This window comes from Balaenoptera physalus, assembly GCF_965194825.1.
Source record: "Balaenoptera physalus genome assembly, chromosome: 5".
NCBI classification, from domain to species: Eukaryota; Metazoa; Chordata; class Mammalia; order Artiodactyla; family Balaenopteridae; genus Balaenoptera; species Balaenoptera physalus.
Genome location: NC_138884.1, coordinates 134,212,908 through 134,237,210, shown reverse-complemented (window position 1 = coordinate 134,237,210; position 24,303 = coordinate 134,212,908). Strand labels below are relative to the sequence as shown.

At 35.3% G+C, this 24,303-nt stretch overlaps 1 protein-coding gene and 1 long non-coding RNA gene across 4 annotated transcripts in view; both read right to left on the bottom strand.

The window, feature by feature from the left end:
• Window positions 1-24,303, bottom strand: part of LOC309661037 — an 852,613-nt gene that overhangs the window by 498,527 nt on the left and 329,783 nt on the right. The gene's annotated exons all lie outside the window — the stretch shown is intronic.
• FAT4 (FAT atypical cadherin 4) overlaps window positions 1-24,303 on the bottom strand; it is a 171,828-nt gene that overhangs the window by 63,383 nt on the left and 84,142 nt on the right. For all 3 annotated transcript variants that reach the window (XM_082462068.1, XM_082462067.1, XM_082462069.1), the window contains 3 exons: window positions 22,212-22,562; window positions 15,159-16,081; window positions 14,348-14,522 (listed from right to left, as the gene is read on the bottom strand). In XM_082462068.1, coding sequence (XP_082318194.1) covers window positions 14,348-14,522; window positions 15,159-16,081; window positions 22,212-22,562 — 1,449 coding nt within the window. The remainder of the gene's footprint in view (window positions 1-14,347; window positions 14,523-15,158; window positions 16,082-22,211; window positions 22,563-24,303) is intronic.

The following is a 24,303-nucleotide window of genomic DNA, read 5'->3' as shown; positions in this document are numbered from 1 at the left end:
TTAAAAAACTAAAAATAGAACTACCATACAACCCAGCAATGCCACTACTAGGCATATACCCTGAGAAAACCATAATTCAAAAAGAGTCATGTACCACAATGTTCACTGCAGCGCTATTTACAATAGCCAGGACATGGAAGCAACCTAAGTGTCCATCAACAGATGAATGGATAAAGAAGATGTGGCACATATATACAATGGAATATTACTCAGGCATAAAAAGAAATGAAATTGATTTATTTGTAGTGAGGTGGATGGACCTAGAGACTGTCATACAGAGTGAAGTAAGTCAGAAAGAGAAAAACATATACCATATGCTAACACATATATATGGAATCTAAAAAAAAAAAAAGATAGAAAGAAAGATGGTTGAAGAACTTAGGGGCAGGACAGGAATAAAGCCACAGATGTAGAGAATGGACTTGAGGACATGGAGAGGGGGAAGGGTAAGCTGGGACGAAGTGAGAGAGTGTCATGGACTTATATATACTGCCAAATATTAAATAGATAGCTAGTGGGAAGCAGCCACATAGCACAGGGAGATCAGCTCCGTGCTTTTTGACCACCTAGAGGGGTGGGATAGGGATGGTGGCAGGGAGATGCAAGAGGGAGGAGATATGGGGATATATCTATATGTATAGATGATTCACTTTGTTTTAAAGAAGAAACTAACACACCATTGTAAAGCAATTATACTCCAATAAAGATGTTAAAAAAAAAAGATTTTAAAAAGAAAAATGTTTCAGGCAAATGCTCTATCAGAAAATACATCTTTAATACGTGTAATGAATGAGCCTAACCGTCTAATTAAAGTTCAAACTGCAGACATTTTACATTTTTTGTTAGCCCCTATAAATTAAACATACTTTCTTGAAACTTGAACAACTATTCAGCCGAAACAGTATTTTTGCTTAACTGAAATATGTTGCTTTGCAACAAGGCCGATTTGTTCTCGACATCAAACATTTGGTGAAAGGGTCCCGAGTGGGTGTTTTTTTGTTGTAATAAAGTATTAGCTTCTTTTTTTACCCAGGCAGTAAATGCATATTTCTCACATTAAGTAAGCCGTCCCCTGAAAATGTATTGAAAGCAGCCATTCAATATTAACATTAAATTATATGGTTAGATTTGCATCCAGAAAATACATGAAGCAAGTAAGTATGTAACATTTTAAATATGACCATCAGCTTTTATCTTAAAAATTTCATTTTATAATATATTACCACTAATTAGTTTTGTAAATATGTTTATATAAATTAGGTATATACACATTAGGTAACATTTTATTTTTAATCATTTCTCAGGAATCTTTATCAAAAACACTGTATTTCCTTAATATAAATTCCTATACTAAATAGAGGTGACAAGTAAAACTAAAGAAAGAACTTAGTAATGTTATGAAAATGAGACTGAAAAGTGGCCCACAATGTGAATGTACTTAATGCTGCTGAACTGTACATTTAAAAATGGTAAAAAAGGTAAATTTTATGTTATATGAATATATAAATTTGGGCCTATACCCTGAGAAAACCATAATTCAAAAAGAGTCATGTACCACAATGTTCATTGCAGCACTATTTACAATAGCCAGGACATGGAAGCAACCTAAGTGTCCATCGACAGATGAATGGATAAAGAAGATGTGGCACATATATACAATGGAATATTACTCAGGCATAAAAAGAAACGAAATTGAGTTATTTGTAGTGAGGTGGATGGACCTAGAGTCTGTCATACAGAGTGAAGTAAGTCAGAAAGAGAAAAACAAATACCGTATGCTAACACATATATATGGAATCTAAAAAAAAAAAAAAGAAAAATGGTACTGAGGAACCTAGTTGCAGGGCAGGAATAAAGATGTAGACGTAGAGAATGGACTTGAGGACACGGGGTGGGAGGGGTAAGCTGGGGCAAAATGAGAGTAGCATGGACATATATACACTACCAAATGTAAAATCAATAGCTAGTGGGAAGCAGCAGCATAGCACAGGGAGATCAGCTCGGTGCTTTGTGACGACCTAGAGGGGAGGGATAGGGAGGGTGGGAGGGAGATGCAAGAGGGAGGAGATATGGGGACATGTGTCTGCATATGGCTGATTCACTTTGTTGTACAACAGAAACTAACACAGTATTGTGAAACAATTATACTCCAATAAAGATCTATTTATACAAAGAGTTTATAAAGTAATAAAATGTAATGGAAACTAAATATTTTATCCCCCACACAAAGCATGTCATGAGGAGTTACTTTTTGGAGAACATTTTTTAAAAAAACCTCTCAACACATGTTGAAACTCTGGAATACGAGAGGCTACCACCAAATTTGAAATACAACCTGCTTCCTGCCTACTTGCCTACTGAAAATATCAAATTAATATATTTATGGAATAATTATCAAAATAGACCACAAAATAAGATCACGTTTTAACAAGATGAAATTTAGAAGATTTTTGAAAAGAAAAAATTTCCTCATAATAATAATAATAAGCTGACATTATTTTCTATTATATTTAATATTTATCCTTTAGGTAATATAAACATTCTCTTTAATATTTCAAATTGTTTGTTTCCATTTCAAACTTGGGTTTCCTTTGTCTACTCAGATTTATAGCTTAAATTGAGTAAATGAAAAGTAGACTGAAATTATCAAATTTTAATTCTATGTAACATGATGGCAATTCTAGATCTTGTTTAGTGGAGTTTTGGAAGTTAGATCATCTTTCTTTTTGTATTTTTATCTTATGAATATACAAATGAAATTCTATGTAGGAAGAACTGTTCCTACTAAAGAGTAGCTGATTTAAAGAAAATTATTTAAATAAATGATTTATGATAATACTTAGTTGCTAACAGATTTTTTTTTTTTTAAGTTATACAATTTTTATTTATTTATTTATTTATTTATTTTATGGCTGTGTTGGGTCTTCGTTTCTGTGCGAGGGCTTTCTCTAGTTGCGGCAAGTGGGGGCCACTCTTCATCGCGGTGCGCGGGCCTTTCATTATTGCGGCCTCTCTTGTTGCGGAGCACAGGCTCCAGACGCGCAGGCTCAGTAATTGTGGCTCACGGGCCTAGTTGCTCCGCGGCATGTGGGATCTTCCCAGACCAGGGCTCGAACCCGTGTCCCCTGAATTGACAGGCAGATTCTCAACCACTGCGCCACCAGGGAAGCCCCTCTAACAGATTTTATACAAAAACTTACTAGAAATAAGAGGAAGTAAAACAATAACCAGTTATCAACCTTGGAAACAAAATGGAAATAACCAAAACTTCCTTCAACTCAAATGTATAATTAAGTGAAATGCAAGTGATTTCTGGTAATTGAAGATTACGCTAGCACAATCTGATTTATGAAATCATTGGTGCCTTTTGGAAAGTTCTCAAGCAATTTTCATTATTAAAAATGTTCTTCATAACAGACAAGGCAAGCTCTTCTTCAACATCTTCCTACAAATAACACTGACAAAATGCAATCTTCCTGGAACAGTTATAAAACAACTCTCTTCATATCTAAAATATGATATGCCACATTTCTGCCCTCTCTTTTGATTATAGAGACATTTGCAATGCTGCGGCACTCTCAGCTGAACAATGTGACAGATAGTATTAATTTAAATGTCATCATATCCTCACCAAGAAAATAAAGCATAGATTAGCCCTTTTAGATTTTAGGATTAACTTTTGCAAAAGCATCATGTATCCCCTCCATCAAAAAGTAATTTCCAATCCCTGCGTAAGAATGAAGTTTATTCCCTCTTTCAGTCAGATGATAAATGCCCTTAATTAAGAATGTTAATAACTGAACTTTTCCCCTCAGACCTATTAATTATGCTAACACATAGACAGTTCATTACCAGACTTTTTGGCCACATCTATAGCCAGAATATCTCTATATTCCTTTAGTGTATTAGACTGAGAACAGATAAATAAAGGTAATGTATTTAACTGGTACACAGATTAATCTCCCACCCCCAAATTAAATGCAAATACACATACAGCCCAATTGACTTATTGTATGTGCATGTATGTGTATATTGTACATACTGTATATTCTTAGTATAATATTTAACATTTGCTTTGCACTCTATAAAACCCTTGGATATGCATTTCCTGATCTGATGAGAACAGCAATCCTTTGATTTTGAATTCATGAATAGTCTTATTTTACTTGCTGTCTTATTGGCAGAGAGCCAAAAGTTGTTTCTTTCCTTTTTTTTTTCCTTTGCTGCAAAAACCAGTGCTCTTTTTTTTTTTTTTTTTTTTTTTTTTTTAACATCTTTATTGAAGTATAATTGCCTTACAATGGTGTGTTAGCTTCTGCTTTATAACAAAGTGAAGTGCTCTTTTTAATATAAAAATAATATTTAACCCAAAGAGAATAAACTCTTTAAACATGTTTTACATAAAACATAATATGGTAGATGAGCTAATCTGTGGGAAACTGAGTAATGGTTAAAAAATGGTCTCCTTGATCAGGTTTAGTGGCTTCAAATCCTATTTCCACTGATTAACAGCTGCAGATCTAAATCAAGTTGCTTACCTTCTCTAATACTCAGTTTTGTTTTTGTTTTACTTTTAATCCCTAATATTGGAATCCAATTTACAAGGCAGTTATCAGATTAAATGAGATACTATAGTACAAACTCTGGTATATACAAGCACTCAGCATGCACAGAATGAATATCTTCTAAAGTTTGACTGCCCAAGTTGTATCTCTACTCAAACGTCTTTTCTGGGAACTAAACTTTTATATCTATCTACCTGACATCTCCACTGGAGATCTCATAATGTCTAAAATACAATATATCCAAAAAATAATTAAGGATAATCCACCCTAAAAATCTTTCGTGGGGGGCTTCCCTGGTGGCGCAGTGGTTGAGAATCTGCCTGCCAATGCAGGGGACACGGGTTCGAGCCCTGGTCTGGGAAGATCCCACATGCCGCGGAGCAACTAAGCCCGTGAGCCACAACTACTGAGCCTGCGCGTCTGGAGCCTGTGCTCCGCAACAAGAGAGGCCGCGATGGTGAGAGTCCCGCGCACCGCGATGAAGAGTGGCCCCCGCTTGCCGCAACCGGAGAAAGCCCTCGCACAGAAACGAAGACCCAACACAGCCAAAAAATAAATAAATAAATAAATAAATAAAATTAAAAAAAAAAAAAAAATCTTTCGTGGGACTTCCCTGGTGGCCCAGTGGTTAAGACTCTGTGTTTCCAATGCAGAGGACGTGGGTCCCATCCCTGGTTGTCAGGGAACTAAGATCCCACACGCCGCGTGGCGCGGAGGAAAAAAAAAAAAAAAACTTTTGTTTTTGCATCCCCAAATTTCTCTGGCCAATATTCTAGGACTCATGGTTGATTGGTCTCTTTTCCTAACTTCCTGTACCTCCAGTTCCATCATCAAGTCCTATTGGCTCAACCTTCAAAAGGGATAAAATATTTAGCTCATTCACACCACCTCCACACTGTCTCTAATTTCAAACACTCTCAGGGATTGCTGTCATGGCCTTTAAATCACCATCTCTATTCCCACTGCTGTCTTCACCACTGCCACAAAACCAGATCTCTTCTCCACAAAGCCAGATCTCTCCAAAATCCCCTGTCGCTCCCCTGTCCAAAGCTTTAATGAGACTTGGCCTCACTCTGAATAAAATTAAAGCTCCTTACCCTGGCCTAAAAAGTTTAGATGATCCAGCCTCTGCCTACCTCATCTTCCAAGACTCTTCCTCTCTTTTACTCTGATGCAGACATCTACGCCCTCCTGCTCTTCTTTAGATATAGCCAACTTGACCTCTGCCTCCGGGCTGTTTCATCTGCAAGTTTACCCAGTTCTTCACCTTTCACTGTCCTGACTGTGCTATCAAAAATAATACCTCCAATTCCTATTTTGCTACCACTTAACCTGCTTCATTTAACTTCATAGCACCTCATATAACTCTAGGCCTACATATTATATTTTGTCTATCTTTCTGACTAGAATGTAACTTCTGTGAAGACAGAGACTGTCATTTTTTCCACCACTGTATCTGCAGTTCCTAGAAGAATACCTGGGAGAGACTGCTCCATAAATATTTTCTGACAAAACACTGTCAAGATGCTTTTTACACATCAATACAGCCCATAGAAGCATATGAGTCTCACTGACTCTAATCATAATTCACTCATAAGGTCTATTAAATTACCATCATAGTTTGGTTTTAATACATACAAAATGACAATTGGCAGGGATATCTGGCAATATTATCATCTTCTACCCGTAAAGTCTAATGAATTTTTTATATCTTCTCCTACTTAGCAATTTAATTTGAACAGTGCCTAAATTGAAGCTCATTTCCAAACAATCACTATTGAAATTACTGATTCCAATTGATTTGACTTCACTTAAAATATTTTGAAACATTTATTTATGTACTTGGAAAAAGTAGAAATAACAGTAGAACGTTTTGTGCATTAGAGTACAATGAATAGCATAGAAGATGCAAAGAAGAAAAGCGTTCTTAAAATCACGTTTTTGGAAATCCACGTTTTGCAGACAGTCATAAGATCCTGATTTTTTGGATACAGTATAAGTATACAGTATAAGTGAGCAGGAACTCGGTGGAAAGGCAGAAGTCCTGGATATTGCGCCCAACTCTGCCACTCTCCGGGTGTGCAAAGCTCTGGCAAACTGCTGAATTATCGCAGGCCTCAGTTCTGTTTCTCAAAAATAAAGGAAATGGACTGGCTCATCTCCAAGAAGTCTACTGGCTATGAAATTATCATTTTAAGTCAGATTTTTCTAGCTTAGAATTTTTTCATTTCTAGTTCTATTTTAAAATCCTTCCATATTACACACTGTGTTACAACTGCAATAACCCCTTATTGTCACATCATTTTGTTTTACGGCTTTCTTGTATATAATTCAGTTCCTTGCAAGAGTACTAGCAGATTTTAATGGCTCACAGGCTCTGAATTTACTGGTGAGGGCAGAAGATCATCGAAGGTTAAAAAAAATTCTAAGAGACCTGGAAAATTACATATATAGATACATATCTGTTAGAATAGCTTGTCTAAATACCAAAATCTTCATAACAAAACTCAAAACAAGCAAAAGTTTTCATATTACATTAATGTGAAGAATCATAGGCCTTTAGTATTAAGCTATGTGAAGCCAAATACCACATATAGGATATATTTTTTTGTAGCTAAAAAGGTGTTGGGTATTTAGGAGATATGGAAGGCTCACACTTTTTTGCTTTGGAAAGCCCAGATATAAGAGAATTGCCAAATGCTTAAACTTTTCAACAGCACAGTGTCTGTTTATGCAGATTTTGAGTTAGTGAACCAGATTAAGAAAAGGTAGGCAGCACAGCACAAAGTAGAGATAAGACCTACCTAGAAACATCTACAAGATAACAGAATTGAATAAGAGCCAGAAGGTTCAGGGGAGAGTCATGAGAATATAGCTCAAGCAGTATTTTAAGCATTTGAAAGTGAATTAAAGCCATAAAATGCTTCAGTGGGTCCTTACATATGACTGCAATTTATCACATCACACTAAACACCACACAGCCTTAAAACACTTGCACTGCTTTTCAAAGCAGGGGTCAATTTGAATGACCACAACCAATGTAGCAAAAACTTCTGGAATTTCAGCCGTGAGTTAAAAAATATTGGCACTTTTCCTTTTGGTAGGTCCTTTGAAAAATCTGCAAGCGATTAAATACATAATAATAAAATAAATATAAGTATGGTAAATAAATATGAATTAATAGTTACATATTAAAATAACAGGATGGTGATTAATTGATAACTAATTATCATCACTTTTCACTCATTAGATCATTCATTCATTCAATAAATGTTATCAAGCAAGTGCTATGTTACAGGTTCTGTTTGGAGTGTTTCTGGGAATTCAGTTTTGAACAAGACTTAGGAAGCTTACATGCTACTGGAAGGATGGCAGCTATTGATGGGGTAAACAAACTATACAAACTCAGATACATTATATTTTATATGTGCATATAATTTCAGATAGTAACTAGTGTTAAGAAGAGATCACAACAAGCTAAAGTGATAGAGACACTGGAGAGATGGGAAGTGGGACCATAGATTGGTAGTCAGATAAGTCCTCTCTGAGAAGTTGACATTTTACCTAGAGGTAATGACAAAATGACCAAGACATGAATGGAAAACAAGTGCAAATGCAAAGGGCCAAGGGCAGGAAAAGGTTAGCATTTATAAAGGGGCAAGGTTACCTGGCACTGGCAATTTGCAATAAATGTTTAGCAACTGCTCTCCAGAAGCAAGTCACGTGATTTGTAAGTTTGCTGACTTCTGTGGTGTAAATACTCCTGCATTGGCCAATTTCAGCCAAACCAACATGAAGATACTGAACACTGAGTCGGGATGTGACAATGGCCAATGGTGGCACATGATAAAGGCAGCCAGGGGTTGGTGACAGAAGGGGTCAGATAGGTGGACAGAGGTCAGGTCATTTAATGCCATGTGGTCAATGGTAAGAAATATAGTTTTTCTTCTTGGAAATCACTGAAGGGTTTTTAAGTAAGCAACAGGGCGTGACGATTTAAGTTATGGTTTTAAGGTTCATTAGTTGCTTGTTGGAGAAGGTACTGTGGGGAGAAAGGCAGTTAGGAAGCTCTCACATTAGCCCTGGCTTAGACTAAAGTGGTGGTACTGGAAATGAAGAAAAGTGGATACATTCAGGACATTTTTTGAGGCAGAGTCTACTTGTCAATGGACCTGTTGAATGTGGAGTACAGAGAAAGAGGAATGAAGAGTGATAACAAGGTTTGCCTTTAGCAACTGTGAAATCAGGGACAGAGAATAATTTACGGAGATTAGGGTGGACAGAAGTCAACAAATTTTACTTGGCCTTACGAAGCTTAAGATGTCCAGCAAGTATGTTGACTAATATTAATAGCTAAAATAAGTCATTTCCGTATTTATTCCTGCCGATATGTTTTTCACATAGGAATTACTGTCCCCATTCTATAGACATGAACACAATGGTAACTTCTTCAAGGTCATGTACCTAGAAAGTGGCGGAGGTGGGATTTGAGCCTCTTTTTAACTATAAAGTTATGTATTTACCTTTAGGATATACTTCCATTTTGTAATTAATTCTTAGGATTAATTTTTGAAAGTATACTGCTCTGGGTTCCCTGATAATTCCCGCTACTTACCATATTTAAAACATATTCTTTTATTTATTGCACTTACGAGAAAATGGTAAGGAAAACTTTTGTAAGGAAGGGTCCTTGGGAACAGAATGCCAAACCATGTTAAGGACATTAACTGCTTTAGGGCCAGCTCCCCTCTTAGAAGGAGCCACGGAGAGCTGGGCTCTCTGCAGGTCCTGCATGACTACACCTAGGTGAAGCCTCAGCCTCCTAGGAGTTTCTACTTGGTACACGTTTCTAGAAGAAGTAGCAAGGAGTAATACAGACTGAAGACAGAATATCCATACTTTTCATTACACCAGTTAAACAAAATATCACCTTTGAGTTGTAGTCATTAAGTTAATCTTTAGTAAGTAAATCCTATAGGGAAAAAATGAGGTAGAATTCTTATACTCTGTCCTGGTATTGTTACTTAACATTGTAACAGTCGGTCCCACACACATAAGATAGTGTGGGTGCAGCTCATTTTAAGCAGTAGACAGGAGTAGTCAGAGAGTTTCCAGATGTCCTACTCTATAGCCATGCAGTCAGTAAATAAAAATATGATGATAGTGGAATGCTAGTATTTTCTCCAAAAATATTCAAAGATTTAGAGATCTGCTGATAAAAGTAAGCTGCTGCTTCAATCGCTGCCATATTGCCAAAGTTGACCCATCTTTGGGCTGCCATCGGGTAAGAATTTTAAAAGAGCAAAGCAAAAGTGATTTGTGAGCTAAGGAATAAAACTGTCAATTTTTTTTTCTTTCTTTAGAACACTGATATTTCCCTGGTTCTTAGAACACTGCAAATTTGAGAATAACATCGCATCTGGGACCTAAAAGCTGCCATATTTTTCTGAATTTTCTCATGTCATCTACCAATTTGACTTTTAAATCATAGCAGTGAATAAGTATTCTAAATCCTGTGTTAGAGACTTCATTCCTGGAGTATAGGATTAAACTGCAGATTCTGAAGCCTGATATCTGAAACTCTCACAGTCTTCCATACTAGTGGATATTGATGATACCAAAAGTATACAAAGGAATTGACTATAAAATTATGGTCACATATGAGTTTTAATAATCTTAAAAGCATCTAGTCAACTTACTTCACAATTTCTGATTGCTTTACATGTGATCTGTATGAAATGACCTTCAGACACCTAATTGAATACTTACACTCCCGTGGCCTCATAGACACCAGTCCATTTCAAGGCAACCCCCAAAAAAGCATTCATAAAAATCTGTGCTTTGGGGCAAAATTCAAGCAATTCTCTAATTTCCAAGACTGCCAAAATACTGTGACCAAGGCACCAGTGTCCCTGAATATCATTTATGTCTCCCACCATTCTAATTAGCCTAAATGACAAACTTCCAGATACTTTCATTTTACTGATGATATGAATTTTCACTCTCTATAACTCTCCTATCTCAATATTGGGTAGAATATACACACACTTGGTCTTCACATGTTTCATTTAATGGCAACGGTCCTTCATAGGAATTAGAGTTGCACTTGCATTATTTGTCCTTATATTAAGAATTCTAGATCCCCAATTTTCCCCAGCATCAAGACTGATGGCATCAGGAATGCACACAGTTCAGCTCCCTGGAACCAGGACTTGGTTCTTGCGCAGTCTGCTCACTTAGACCAAGGCTCTATTGAACCTCCTACTTGCGAAAGTTCCTCCCAACAGGCTGACTCACCCATGAGCATTAGAAGAGAATAATTTTAACTCTATCATTTCAAGTTTTCTTTCTCTTTCTTCCTCCCTCCCTCCCTCCCTTCCTTCTTTCTTTTTCTTTCATTCTTTCTTTTTTTCCTAATGAAATGTCCCTTTTGTGCTGTCATATTGATGGAGAAACGGCATTACAAGTGGTGGTTAAGCTTGCTGGCTAGCCCACAAAGGCTTCCTTAACCATAATTTGGCTGAACTACAGTTTTTAAATGGTTAAGCACTCACTTACTAAGCAATATATTCTTTGGAAGTTTGCAAAAAACTCTGATACCACAATAAAAGTTTTTAATGTAGTAATGTATAAAATGTAAAAATATGAACTGCAATTTTTTAAAAATGCCTTTTAACACCAATTCACATATTTTCTAATAACAATACTTATGTAGTAAAGAACAGGGCAAATATTTCTAAGAATTTTAAAATGTTTAAAGTGCATGGATCACAATTCTTTTTTGAATCATTATATACGTGATGCGGTAGGCATATTTAGCAATTTAACATATGTTGTATCAATTAAACCTTGTAATAAAATATTTTGTAATTACTATTATCCCCATGTTACTGAGAAAGATACTGAGATTGAGAGAGATGATACTTTTTGCCTGAATCATGGAGAAAATTATGACAGAACCAGAATTCAAATCAAGATCAATTCATATTCAAAGCTTTTATCATTATATTATATTATATAGAATAGTATTGGGTTTAATTTGCAAATAAAATAATTTTGAAAATGAATATATTTTTCAAAATTTACTTTACCGCCACACTAAAACCTTCATATACATTAAACTTGGAAGTCAGATATGTTAGGGTCTGAATCCTGCTCTTCTGCTTCTTGGAGGTGTAATCCTGGGCAAATTATTTAACCACTGTGAGCTGGGGTTTACTGTAAGTAGGGTGGAAATAAAAGCGCCAAAGTCTTTGAGATAATAAAGAAAAGTAATGTATAGAAATGGGCTAATATCTGTAAAACCTGACAAACTGCAAGACTCAGATTGCCAAATGTCAAAAAAACAAGCATTCCCTTCCCCTTCACAATATCCCCCCTTGGCTTTGTAGGCACACAAAAAGATTTTTAAATTCTCAGAATGATTTGATTGAAAACAGGCACTCTTGTCTAGATGATTACATTCTTTCTCTACCATGGCTTTTGACTTTAGAATGTTCCAAAGTACAAATCCTCTGATGGGGAACTTCTGTGGGTTGTGCCCTGCCCCGCACTGCATTCTCACAATCACAATCTGCTCCTTACCCTGGGGTGACCTACTTGTGACACACCATCTTGTGCAACAAGTTTTATAGTGACTGATGCCTTAGCGACCAGATTCCTGGTTCTGGTTTCTCCTCCCCCACTTGACCTCCACAAAGGCTGTTATTGTGCGTGCCTAGAATTGACTGCACACATCCAGAAACTGGAGAGGAGAGCTGAGACTGGGGTGTTTTCGCAATAAAACCTTGGTTCTAAATATCTGACCCTCTACCAGTTTCTACTCCATTTCATCCTCTCTTCCCTCCAGGTGACTCTTGAATACTGGATTGATTTGAGCAATGTGGCAGTGACTGCATTTTTCACATGAAAATGCTTACCTACTGACCAAGAAGCACTGCCTACACATATAATGAAACATGTTTCAGATCAACTTGTTTAAGTTTTATGTGGTTAGCACACTACATTCTGTTCATCATTCTCTGGGATTTTATAGTTTGCATGAAATGTAACATGGTCATTCACACCCATTAAAAAATATAGAGAATAGTTCTTTCTTTCATAAAATAATAGTCTCAGATGATTACACTTCCAAAAGCAAATGGCAAATAATATATAGACAGAGCCACCTTGATTAATAAGCAATGGCACTATCATTTGAATACTTAACATAAATTTATTATTACTCAATCTTAAAATCTCCTTTTTTAATGAGAAGTGGTAACATGAAATTGTATACTTCGAAACTGGATATATATATAAAAAAAATTGATATATTATATTCATCAAAAACGTTTCAACCACAGTAAAAACAGCTCATTTGAAAATTCAGAATTGTTCTTCTATAGCAGGAGCCACATATTTACATGAATATACATATACAAAAAATGTCAGTCCTTTGAGGTTCAAACAAAATCTGCCTTGGCTTAAAACAATTTCAACAAAATTTTAAAATATGTCAACATTACTAAATTCCTCAATACTTAAAATACTAAGTTGTGACAATTTTTATAAATGAGTGTTACATAAAGACAATGTTTCATAATTCCCTGATACTTCTGTAGATCAATGATTCATTCATCCATCCATTCATTCATTCATTCAAAACATATTTAAGCAATACCTATTTTCTTCAAGGCATAATGGTTCTTTAACAAGTTTTTAGTTGTTTCAGTTTTTAATTAGAAGTGATCAACACTAATGAATAGAGTCAATATATGCAAAATAATGTAGCAGTAAACAGTAATGTTCCTTTTTTAATAGATTGTATTTTATGCTACTTGCTATACAATTTTATGTAATGACTATTTCCAAACGCTAAAAGCTAACGTATACTGCTTCTCTTTCTCTCCATGGTAGTCCATTACACTGCTATCTCAGTGAGAACCCCGGGCTCTCACTGCTCTTTTTGGAGCTCTGTGAGGCTTCATCAAATGCTTATTATGGGGCTTCCCTGTTGGCGCAGTGGTTGAGAATCTGCCTGCTAATGCAGGGGACACGGGTTCGAGCCCTGGTCCGGGAAGATCCCACATGCCGCGGAGCAACTGGGCCCGTGCGCCGCAGCTGCTGAGCCTGCGCGTCTGGAGCCTGTGCTCCGCAGCAAGAGAGGCCACGATAGTGAGAGGCCCACGCACCACGATGAAGAGTGGCCCCCGCTTGCCACAACTAGAGAAAGCCCTCGCACAGAAACGAAGACCCAACATAGCAATCAATCAATCAATAAATCTTTAAAAAAAAAAAAAGCTTATTATGGCTACTTACAATTTTGCAGAACCTAAAGGACTAATGAAGTAAAACTCTGGACCCACTCTCTTATCTGCATGACCAGTTAGAACAATTTGGATGTTTTCAAAGCTAAAGTATTGGGTTGGCCAAAAAATTCTTTTAGGTTTTTGCAGAACAAAACCCAAACGAACTTTTTGGCCAACCCAATATTTGCAATGCCCCGCAGCTCAAGTGGTAAAGCATCAAGTCACCCCCAGAGGTACTGGGGCATCCTTCCAGGCAAGGACACATTTTGTTTTACAGGAATAGAGCTTTGCTTGTAATGTGCTTAAGCTCTTACCACTTACATATAAATTTCATAAAGTGATATATGTTCTATAAATGATGTAAATACAACTGGAGTTCCAAGCATTAGTAAATTTCAACAAATATTTAAATTAATGAGAGACAGAAATACTTCCATTTATTTATATTATGAAGAAATTCTTCACAGTTGAACAAGATTATTACAGACTTACCTGAATCTGTAGCTGTGATCAACAAGACAAAATGCTCCTTTGTTTCACGGTCCAAACTCTGTGTCACTCGAAGTTCTCCACTAGATGAGAGAGTAAAAGCATTGTCTTCATTACCACCAAATAGAACATATGAGAGTTTGCTGTTAGAACCTTGATCGTCATCTCTTGCCACGACCTATAGGAGAGAATAATACACACCATGAATGAGAGTAAAACTAACAAAATGTATATCATGAAATAAAGTGTATCATTAAAAATAATGAGGTAGAGCCATATGTTCCAATATTAAAAGGTTTCAAAGACATGTTTGTAAGTTTCAAGCAAAAAATTAAAATGGTACAGAGTACTATGCATTATTTGTGCAAAACTAGGCATAAAAGCCATACATTGCATTTTTGGAAGGCTTCACAAAAAATTTTAACAGCAGTTTCATCCAAGTAGTTGGATTTGTAAAGAGGGAAGGGAGAACAACATTTGTAACAGTTTTCAAACTTTTACATCATTTTATTTTCTTACCATGTGCAGATATTACTGTTATAGTGAAACAAAATTCAAAAATACACAAATTCATAAATATGTGCAACATGAGTAAACACAAAAGAATATAACTGAAATGCAATATTTAATCTACAAGGAAATCAACAAGTCCTTAGGTATAATTTTCATAAAACTGTCCTTTTCAAGATTTGCTATACCTGCAAGTAAGCATTTTTGGATGAGAAAGAGGAAGAGAGTGGGGGAAGCATGTACATTATAATTAAATGAGAGTCTTATAATGAACACAATATTTGTTTTATTTAAATATACTGACCTGAAGAATTGTTCTGGGTAGTGTCCCCAAATTCTCAGGGACATTTACAGAATAGGGAGATAGCTCAAATATGGGAACAAAATCATTAATATCCAGTAGAACAATGCTGACAGTGGAGGTATCGGTTCTGGGGGTGCTGCCCCGATCTGTTGCCTGAACAGTTAAAAAGTAAGTAGGGGTCTTCTCTCTATCCAAGGGCTTAGCCACAGTGATTGCACCTGTGACTGAGTCGATCCGAAATTCCTGATTGGCATTACCATCAATAATGCCGTAGCGGACCTGTCCATTTGTACCTCCATCTCCATCTGCTGCGGATACTTGTATTATATCCGTTCCAGTAAGTGTATTTTCATCAATCTCCACTTTATACATGGCCTGTGCAAAAACAGGGTTATTATCGTTGATGTCAAGTACCATAACTACAACTTCTGTAGATGAAGAGAGAGATGGTTGACCTTTGTCTGTAGCCACCACTGTTAGAGTATAATTAGAAACCTCTTCTCGATCCAGTTCTCCAGTGAGTCTCACTTCTCCATCAATGGTCCCAATACTGAACTTGTTTCCCGAAGGGTTCAGTAGGGTGTACTCAATATAGCTATTTGGGCCGCTGTCTGGGTCAGTTGCTTGTGCTTTGAAAACAATGGTATCAATAGGTGTGTTTTCTGGAATGTATGTCAATTTAGGGGAAAGAAATGTTGGTGGGTTATCATTTACATCCAACAAAATAATGGAGACTTGAGCAGTGCTTGTGAATCTGGAGGCTGGAAGCTGTGGCAGGTCGTGCACTTGAACGACCAGATTGTAGAATGACTGACTTTCCCGATCCAAAGCTTTCTGGACTTTCAGTATCCCATTCTTGTCAACTGTAAACTGCCCAAGGCTATCACCAGAAGCAATGCTGTAAGCCAACTGGGAGTTGATGCCTGAAATGGAAGGGAAAAATTAAATTTTCTGAAATATGTGCTGATTGCAAACTAAACTGCACCAAAATTTTCATGATATGAAACTGCACATTTGATATATGATGCCTCCAAACACACCTTACAGATGATTTAGCCACAGTTAATTTTCTTTATAAGTAATACATAACCCATAATCCTTTTCTTGTCAACGTCTGATCTGAAAAGATGTTTACAATCTGGTGAACAAATGATCTATACACTGTGGGCTATTTACCATGGTGTTGAAATGCTAAATTACAAAAATAAAGAGGAAAAAAATATTCCAGAGAGCGGATATTTTTCTATGCATTTACTTATTTCTGTCACATAATTCCTGAGAGTTCAACATTAACAGTGCCACACTATACTACTAGCCAAACATTTATCACTTTAGTAATTTATTGAGGCCGACACCAATTTTCAGAGAAGGGTAATAAAATTTTCTGATGTATGGCATTAGTCATGGATGCTTTAAGTCTACTTTTACATTTCTTGTCAGAACCAATAAATACTTTTTAATTCCTATTAAGCATCTGGCTAATGGTCTTTGAGAAAATAATTCTCTTTCAAATTTTATTATGTATATGTACAGTGTTTTAAAAGTAATTTTTGAAAAAAATATTAGCAGTAAAAGTCTCCAAATATAAAGGTTCACACTATTTTGGGGCTATTTTTAGATAATATTTTATCTATTTTTCCCAGGAACATGTGTCAAGGACCTGCTGTATAGCACAGGGAACTTTGCTCAATATTATGTAACAACCTAAATGGGAAAAGAATTTGAAAACGAATAGATACATGTATATGTACAACTGAATCACTTTTCTGTACACCTGAAACTAACACAACATTGTTAATCAACTATAGTCCCATATAAAATAAAAAGTAAAAAATAATTATATATAAATCCTAAGTTCATAAAATGATTGCAGAGATTCTTCTAACAAAGATGATATGAAGAATGGATCAACCTATTAGTTTAGTAAATAATTTAAAGGTAAACAACAGATAAGCAGTGCAAACAGAAAGAAAAATCATATTTTCTGCCCCAGAATAGCATTCTCTTCACTGGTGCACAATGTCATGTGTACTTTTATATTTTATCATAAAACTGTTGGGCAACCATAGGATAAGAATTTCTAAGAAACATATTGTATATCTAGATAATTCATCCTTAATAAAGATACTGTACTCTGGGATCTTCTGCTAGGGAAAATCTGTTGAGTTACATAAACTGCTTACAAACAGCTCCTATATTTCTGAAGTTAATTTTAACTATTCAGGTGTCAGAAACGATGTCCACTCTTTGCCAAAAGTCTTCTAGAACAATTTGATCACCTTTTTCCTCTTTTATTTCTTGAAAAATACTCTTTCTCAAGATTCTGCGAATATTTGAGTTTGCTTTCGCCTTTTCTTTAAACTCATTACAATCGTTATAAAGGTAAGTTTAGTTGAGTAGCAGGATTTTTTTTCTACCAGGTAAAGTCTGCTTGTTCTTTTTTTTAAAAAATGCTAGACTTACTGTTTTCCTGTGATTTAATAGTCTCTTATCTAATGTCTTTTGTCAATATGTTGATGCAGAGAAAAATATTTATGGAGATAACTTTCGGGGACTGGCTTATTCACAAAAATTTCTAGGATAAACAAGGATTGAGTAGATCTTTGAAAAGGTAGGATTTTTCTCCTCATTAAGAGTTGTGGCTTTTAATCTTTGTAGTTTATTTAAGACTATTCACAAGAGAACAAAGCAGAGGTTATAAAGTTCAAAATACTTAGGACTCTGAGGATCAGGAAAAATATGAATAAATAAAGCTAATGGAGGCCACAGCTCAATTCACCAGCAGGAGATAAAGAGAATTTTAAGATCTGGATAGAACAAGGTCAGCAGCCTACTTCAACTCTTTGACTTAAAATTCCACAGGTTTGGGGGGAAGAAAAGTTCTATCAACTGATGCAAAGAAAAAAAGTTTCATCAACTGGTGCAATATATGTATATATTACTTAGAAAGTAATTTGATTTTAAAGATATATACACCCATATATATTATATATATATATATATATTTAATATATTTTTAAATAGAATTACTCTCTAAGGAAATTTTTTGCATTTCCTATGGCTAACTCCATCAGTAAATATTTAATTCCTATTCTTTGAGGCACAAATTCATACACAATTATTATTGAGAAAAAAGTTATGAAGACATCTGGATAAAAATAATACCAACAAGCAGAGCTATAGTTCCCTGTAAGCATATAAAACCTTTCATGCCCAAGACCAAAAGAAATTTAAAATACTTACAAAATTACAGATGGCTACAAAGTGATGGCCTAACATTTCTACATAAATCAACTGGAATGCAAGTAATTAAATCAAGGATCTGAACACCCTTGGTCCACTGTGTATGCTACTTCCTGGAGTAAACAATTAACTTGCAGAGGCAAAAAGAGAACATGATACCAAGATTTTATAGCCTTGTAAACAGCAGGACAGCCTCCTTTTTAGGGAAAACATTTAGTGGAGTAGGTGGATGGTGGAAGTAATAAATATTAAACTTTAGAATTATGAAAAAAGAAAAATTTGGTTTTATATTCAAATTTATAATGACAAATGTATCAGGTGATAACATTAAAAATGAACTGACGATAACAATCATTATCTTTGAAAAAATAAACATAGAAATACAACTAGTTTTGCACAAAATATTGCAGCATCATCTAAGAAACAGCTGTCATCTCAGGAACTGAGACCTTATGGTTGCAATTACAGGCCATGGAAGCCATCTATATGGACTTTACTGTAAAGAAAAGGACTTTTCATTCCTGTCAAGTCTAAGCGACTCTGGGCATGTGCTCTACATCTAGAAAATACATGTAGACATACTGAAACTCAAAATTCTCCCTGAACTTTTGTACTATCCTGAAAAATAGAGAGCTCAGGCCATTCTTCTCTCTCTGCTCCTTGCATCAAATATCCCAATCATGAATCACTAAATATATTATTTTAGCATTCTATAATTTATTCATATGTGTTGGGACTTGAATTTAGTGGGCTTTCATAGCACCAGATTTTTAAGCTTAGAAAAGTTCATATTTCTAACCATTTGTGTTCAATGTTCTGAAAGCAGTTTATTTACATGACTATTTCTTTCTTTCTGGCAGCTTTATTGTGTGTGTGTGGTTGTGTTAGGGTTTTTTTTTTTTTTTTGGTTGATTTTTATTTCAATCTTAAGAATAATTTAGTTCCAGGAAATATAGCATATAACTATAGGTATGTAGCTCTGCTATGAAATGTGTATATTTATTCACAATCCATAAATATTGTCTAATTATTTCTATGATGAATTAGTATTTGTCAACTTTTCATACAGCTATAACACATGGAACTCTTGCAAATAGCATTCACTTTTATGAAGCAGTTCCAACAAGGTCATCAGGTCACTGGAATATGAAACCCATTTACAGGTCAAATGATCTGCATTGTGTACCAAGCATATATCAGTAAATTTATTCAGCAATAATTACAATTGCTTTATGACTCTACAACTCCCCAATATTTTGAAGAGTTTATGAATTTATTTCTAGGATAATGTAATAATTATCAAAGCCAGAATAGTTCCATGAAACTTCCATTTTATAATACTTTGCCTCAATATAATACTTTCTTAACTGTATGCATCAAAGCCTTGAGATTAATACATGTGCTACTTATCTTGTGAACACAGTAAAATATTTGCTTTATTTTTAGATATAAAATATTTGCTTTATTTTTAGAGAATTTAGATATAAGTAACAGAAAATGTTAAATTTATTTCCATATAAAATGTCTCCATTTAAGATGACAATATTCTCTCATCTGAAAACTCTTGATCAGAGATTAAAATGAATTTGCTAATTAGAAAAGTCTAAATAATATTGTTTGTAAAATATGTTGAGAACTATTTAGTATAACTGAGTTGGCAGTTTTAAACAAAGAAGGTTACCCTTGTACAGTCTTATCATGATCCTTGTAATTCAGAGAGATTAGAAACTGTGTCCTATAGTTTAGGTCAAAGTACAGGAAATTACACTGATAAAAGTATTCTAAACTAAAACAATGGAAAAATGTAGCTTGAAACTTTTACCTAACACAATTAAAGGCAAAAAAAAAATCCATAAAAAGTAACTTGAAGTCAATGGTTAACACATTTCTGTGCATATACTTGCATGGATTATTCCAGCAGCTTTCACAAAAAAAGTGTCTTATTTGCTATTTTCCCAGTTCCCTACAATCAAGGTGTGAGGATAAATGAAATTTACTTTAGAGCTGCACACAATCCTATGATACAATGGACTCTCTCTAATACATAATAAATAAGTCACAATGAAACCTGGCAGATAATTCTTCACTACAGAAAAGTTGGAACCAATAAAAAAAGTTCATATCCAGAGACCAGGTAAATTAATTAAGTTTATATCAATAATAATAGAGAAATCAACATCCAAAATAAAGATTAACCTCAGTTGTGTATAAAGCCTAATGGTAGACAATTACAGAGCTGGGCTGATGTACATGAAATAGACTGAGCAATGTTCTTAGGCCAGGACTGGGTACATACTAAGGACAGGTGGCCCATCATATTTGCTGGTTGGTTCCCCATCCACAGATTCAACCACCATGGATCAAAAATATTTAGGAAAGAAAGATTCCAAAAATTTCCAAAAAGCAAAACTTGAATTTTCCATGCACTGGCAACTATTTACATAGCATTTATATTGTATTAGGTATTATAAGTAATCTAGTAATCTATATGGGAGGATGTGCATAGATTATATGCAAATACTACACCATTTTACATAAAGGATTTGAGCATCTTGGATCTTGGTACCAGTAGGGGTCCTGGAACCAATCCCCTGCAGATACCAAGGGACGACCTGTATTTGACAATTGTCGGTTATTGTTATTAATATTATTAGCAATTTCTAGAACTAACATTATAGGCACTTCTATTTTAGGTATATTTATGTGTCCAATATTAACTGTGCTTAAATAAGAGGGGAAAACTTCAAAATGTACTTAATGAATTCTAAAGAAAGCATTTTCATGTATTAAAATACCGTGCTCTTTGCCTCTCATATCTTTCTAAGTGGCAATTCTGGACACTCCTGAAAGGAAACTAAGTATAGAGCAGAATGTTGAGATAGAATGGTACTCTGAGATTACATAATCATTTAAGTCAGCAAGAACCAGGAAATTCTAAATTAAGGTTGATATGCCTATGTCACGAGGCATATCCTTGGGCTAGAGACCCATTTCCTCTTAAAATAATGTCCCTTGTTTTCTCAACTGATTGAACGTTTAGCTGCATCCAGTGGAAAGGAAAACAAGGTATTAACTTTCCAAACAGTTTAGTTAAAGACTGATAATCTATACAATGTTATCTCTGAGCCTATATTATCTGATATTTGTATATACAAGTTAGTCTTAGAAGAAAGACCAAGGGAGTCCTATTTTAAAATAAAGTTTTTCAAATAAATAAATAAACATCAAGCAAAAATCAAACATCGTAAAGTCTAGATTTAATGTAAAATCTCAACTGGATTATATAGCATAAATTAAAGAGATCTGAACCTGTCCTTTGAGACAAAGCATGAAAGCTTGCTAAAATACTCTGAGGAGTTTTCAGTCAGAAATATAAAACTAATCATGCATTCTTAAGTATTTTTTGAGACTTTGGTTTTCCTTTTGCATCCATATTTTATCCTTTTCATGTTAAAAGAATATATGTAAGCAAGTAGTTATTTATCTGACATAAACCTACCAAAAAGCTGTTTTATGACTTCTACATTGCTAACCTGCAAAAGTGTCATACAGTTAGGGAGAAAAAAAGAAAGATAAAGTTTAAAAAGCTTATAAGATGATAACAATGCATGCTGTGTAACTGTTATAAATAAGAAATTAACTAATAAAATAATCTTTTTATCCTCTATAGTTAAACTATAATCTATTCCTCAACTTTGGACCTATACTTACAAAATGCAATTTTGTGACAGCTGCACACAGTAAAGAAATACAAGATAAAGCTGATGATATTTTTAAATAAAGTTTAAGTATATAAAATAAAGTACATACCATCATCTGCGTCAGTAACATTAAACACAAGAACAGTAGATCCTAGAGGTAGATTCTCCATTAAAGATGTGCTGTATGAATCCAAGCTGAAAATGGGTGGGTTATCATTTACATCTAGTATATTGAAATAAACCCTAATGGTAGTAAATTGTCCCCCACCATCTTCAGCTCGAACAGTGAGAATATAATATTGCTGTGCTTCATAATCTAATATTCGAGTCAAATTAAAGACTCCAGTAACTGGATTCAGGAAAAATGTGCCATCTTCATCGTCTTCATTTACAATATATGTAATTTCTCCATTCACACCAGAGTCATCATCTGTAGCTAAAATAGCTGCTACCAAAGAACCTATCAGAAAAATAAGAGTCTAAAATTAATGGGACAGGGTATTGCTAAGAGAATACTTATGATATCAAAAACTTTATTTCTACAGTAAAGTATTTTAACTAGAGAATTACTATGAAAATATAATGAACACAACATTCTGCAGATTTCTACATTAACACCGATACCAACATTCCCAAATAGTGTCAAAATGTATAGCATATTAGATATCCAGTAGATCTTATGTTGCAATGTAAATGTTCTGGGGAATGAACACTACTTCGGACATTATTTTTCTACCTGGCACTACCAATTCATAAACATATTGATGAATTCAATGAGCATATATTGGGGCCCATTGCTAGTGTCAGGAACTGGGGATTCCAAGCAATAACACAAACTTCTGCTGAGGGGATACCACTTGACAGCTCATATGACCGAGACAGGCTGGGACCTGGGGCCCTTTGCTGTAGTGCTGCAGTGCTTACACCTGCACACACCTCTCCTCAAGCAAAACAAATACAGAGAAACTATATGGGACTAAAAATAACTGTGTGCATGCCCAGTTGGGGCAAATTCTGGACCAAGAGATAAAAAGAAGACCAAAAAAACCAACTGCCACTTCTGAACAGCCAGGAACAAAAACTGGGTGTTGGGAGCAAAAGCAGGGTACTGCGCATGCCCCCTGCACTCAGCACCACAAACGGGTGGGCAGAACACCTAAGCCACCCCTCTGGCCCGACCCCTGGGCACACCCCTACCCTGACCCCACATAAGGAACCAGCTTGCCCCCCCTCAGGGAGCGAGCAAGGGAACCTGTTACTTGTTTTTGCTCCTTCCTGCAAGGGCAGGGGCCCCAATAAAGCCTAGCCTGAATTTCTTATCTGGCCTCTAGTCAATTTCTATTGACTGTGGAAGGCCATGCACCCTGGTCAGTATCATGACCATTGCTAGAATTAAGGCGAGAAAGAAATGTAATGGGAATTACATGAAGGACATGCATAACTCATCTTGGGGACTAGTGAGAAGCAGGCTTCTATAAATGTTTCACTCCTCTGTCAAATGAGTTTCTAAAACATATGCCTTATTCCAAACTCACTCCAAATGTAATTCAGAATACAATTTCAGTTTTAGATAAGAATTTCCAATAGTGGGAAGGAAGCATACCCACACCAATTACATGGATTTTGGGTACTCAAACTCAACAGTCACAGCATAATATGTTCAAAAAGACAAGGTGGGAATTCAGGATTCCTATTCTACTAACATTTATTGAGCATCTGCTAATCCTCAAACCCCATGTTAGCAAACTCATATATGTTTTACCCTAATTCTAACAGGAATTGTTGTTTCCATATACAAAAGAAGGAACTGAAGCTAAGAGAAATGAATACACTGCCCTGGTTCACACAGCTAGTAAGTATTAGAACCAGTATTGACAGGTTTTCATGTGCTTTTCTTTGCTCTTTCTATGCACAGCAACATAATCACATCAGACTCTTTTTTTTTTTAATCTTTATTGGAATATAATTGCTTTACAATGGTGTGTTAGTTTCTGCTTTATAACAAAGTGAACATCAGACATTTTTAAAGTGGAAAAATGCTATCAAAACTATGGTTGCCAGAAAAACCCACAATGCATGTCACAAAAACTTTCAGAAACAGAAATATCTGCAATTAGTAATCAGATGATTGGCTAACTTCATGTGCTCTCAAAAGTCTAGAAATTTGGGAATTGTAGTGAAGATGGTTAATTAAAATATTT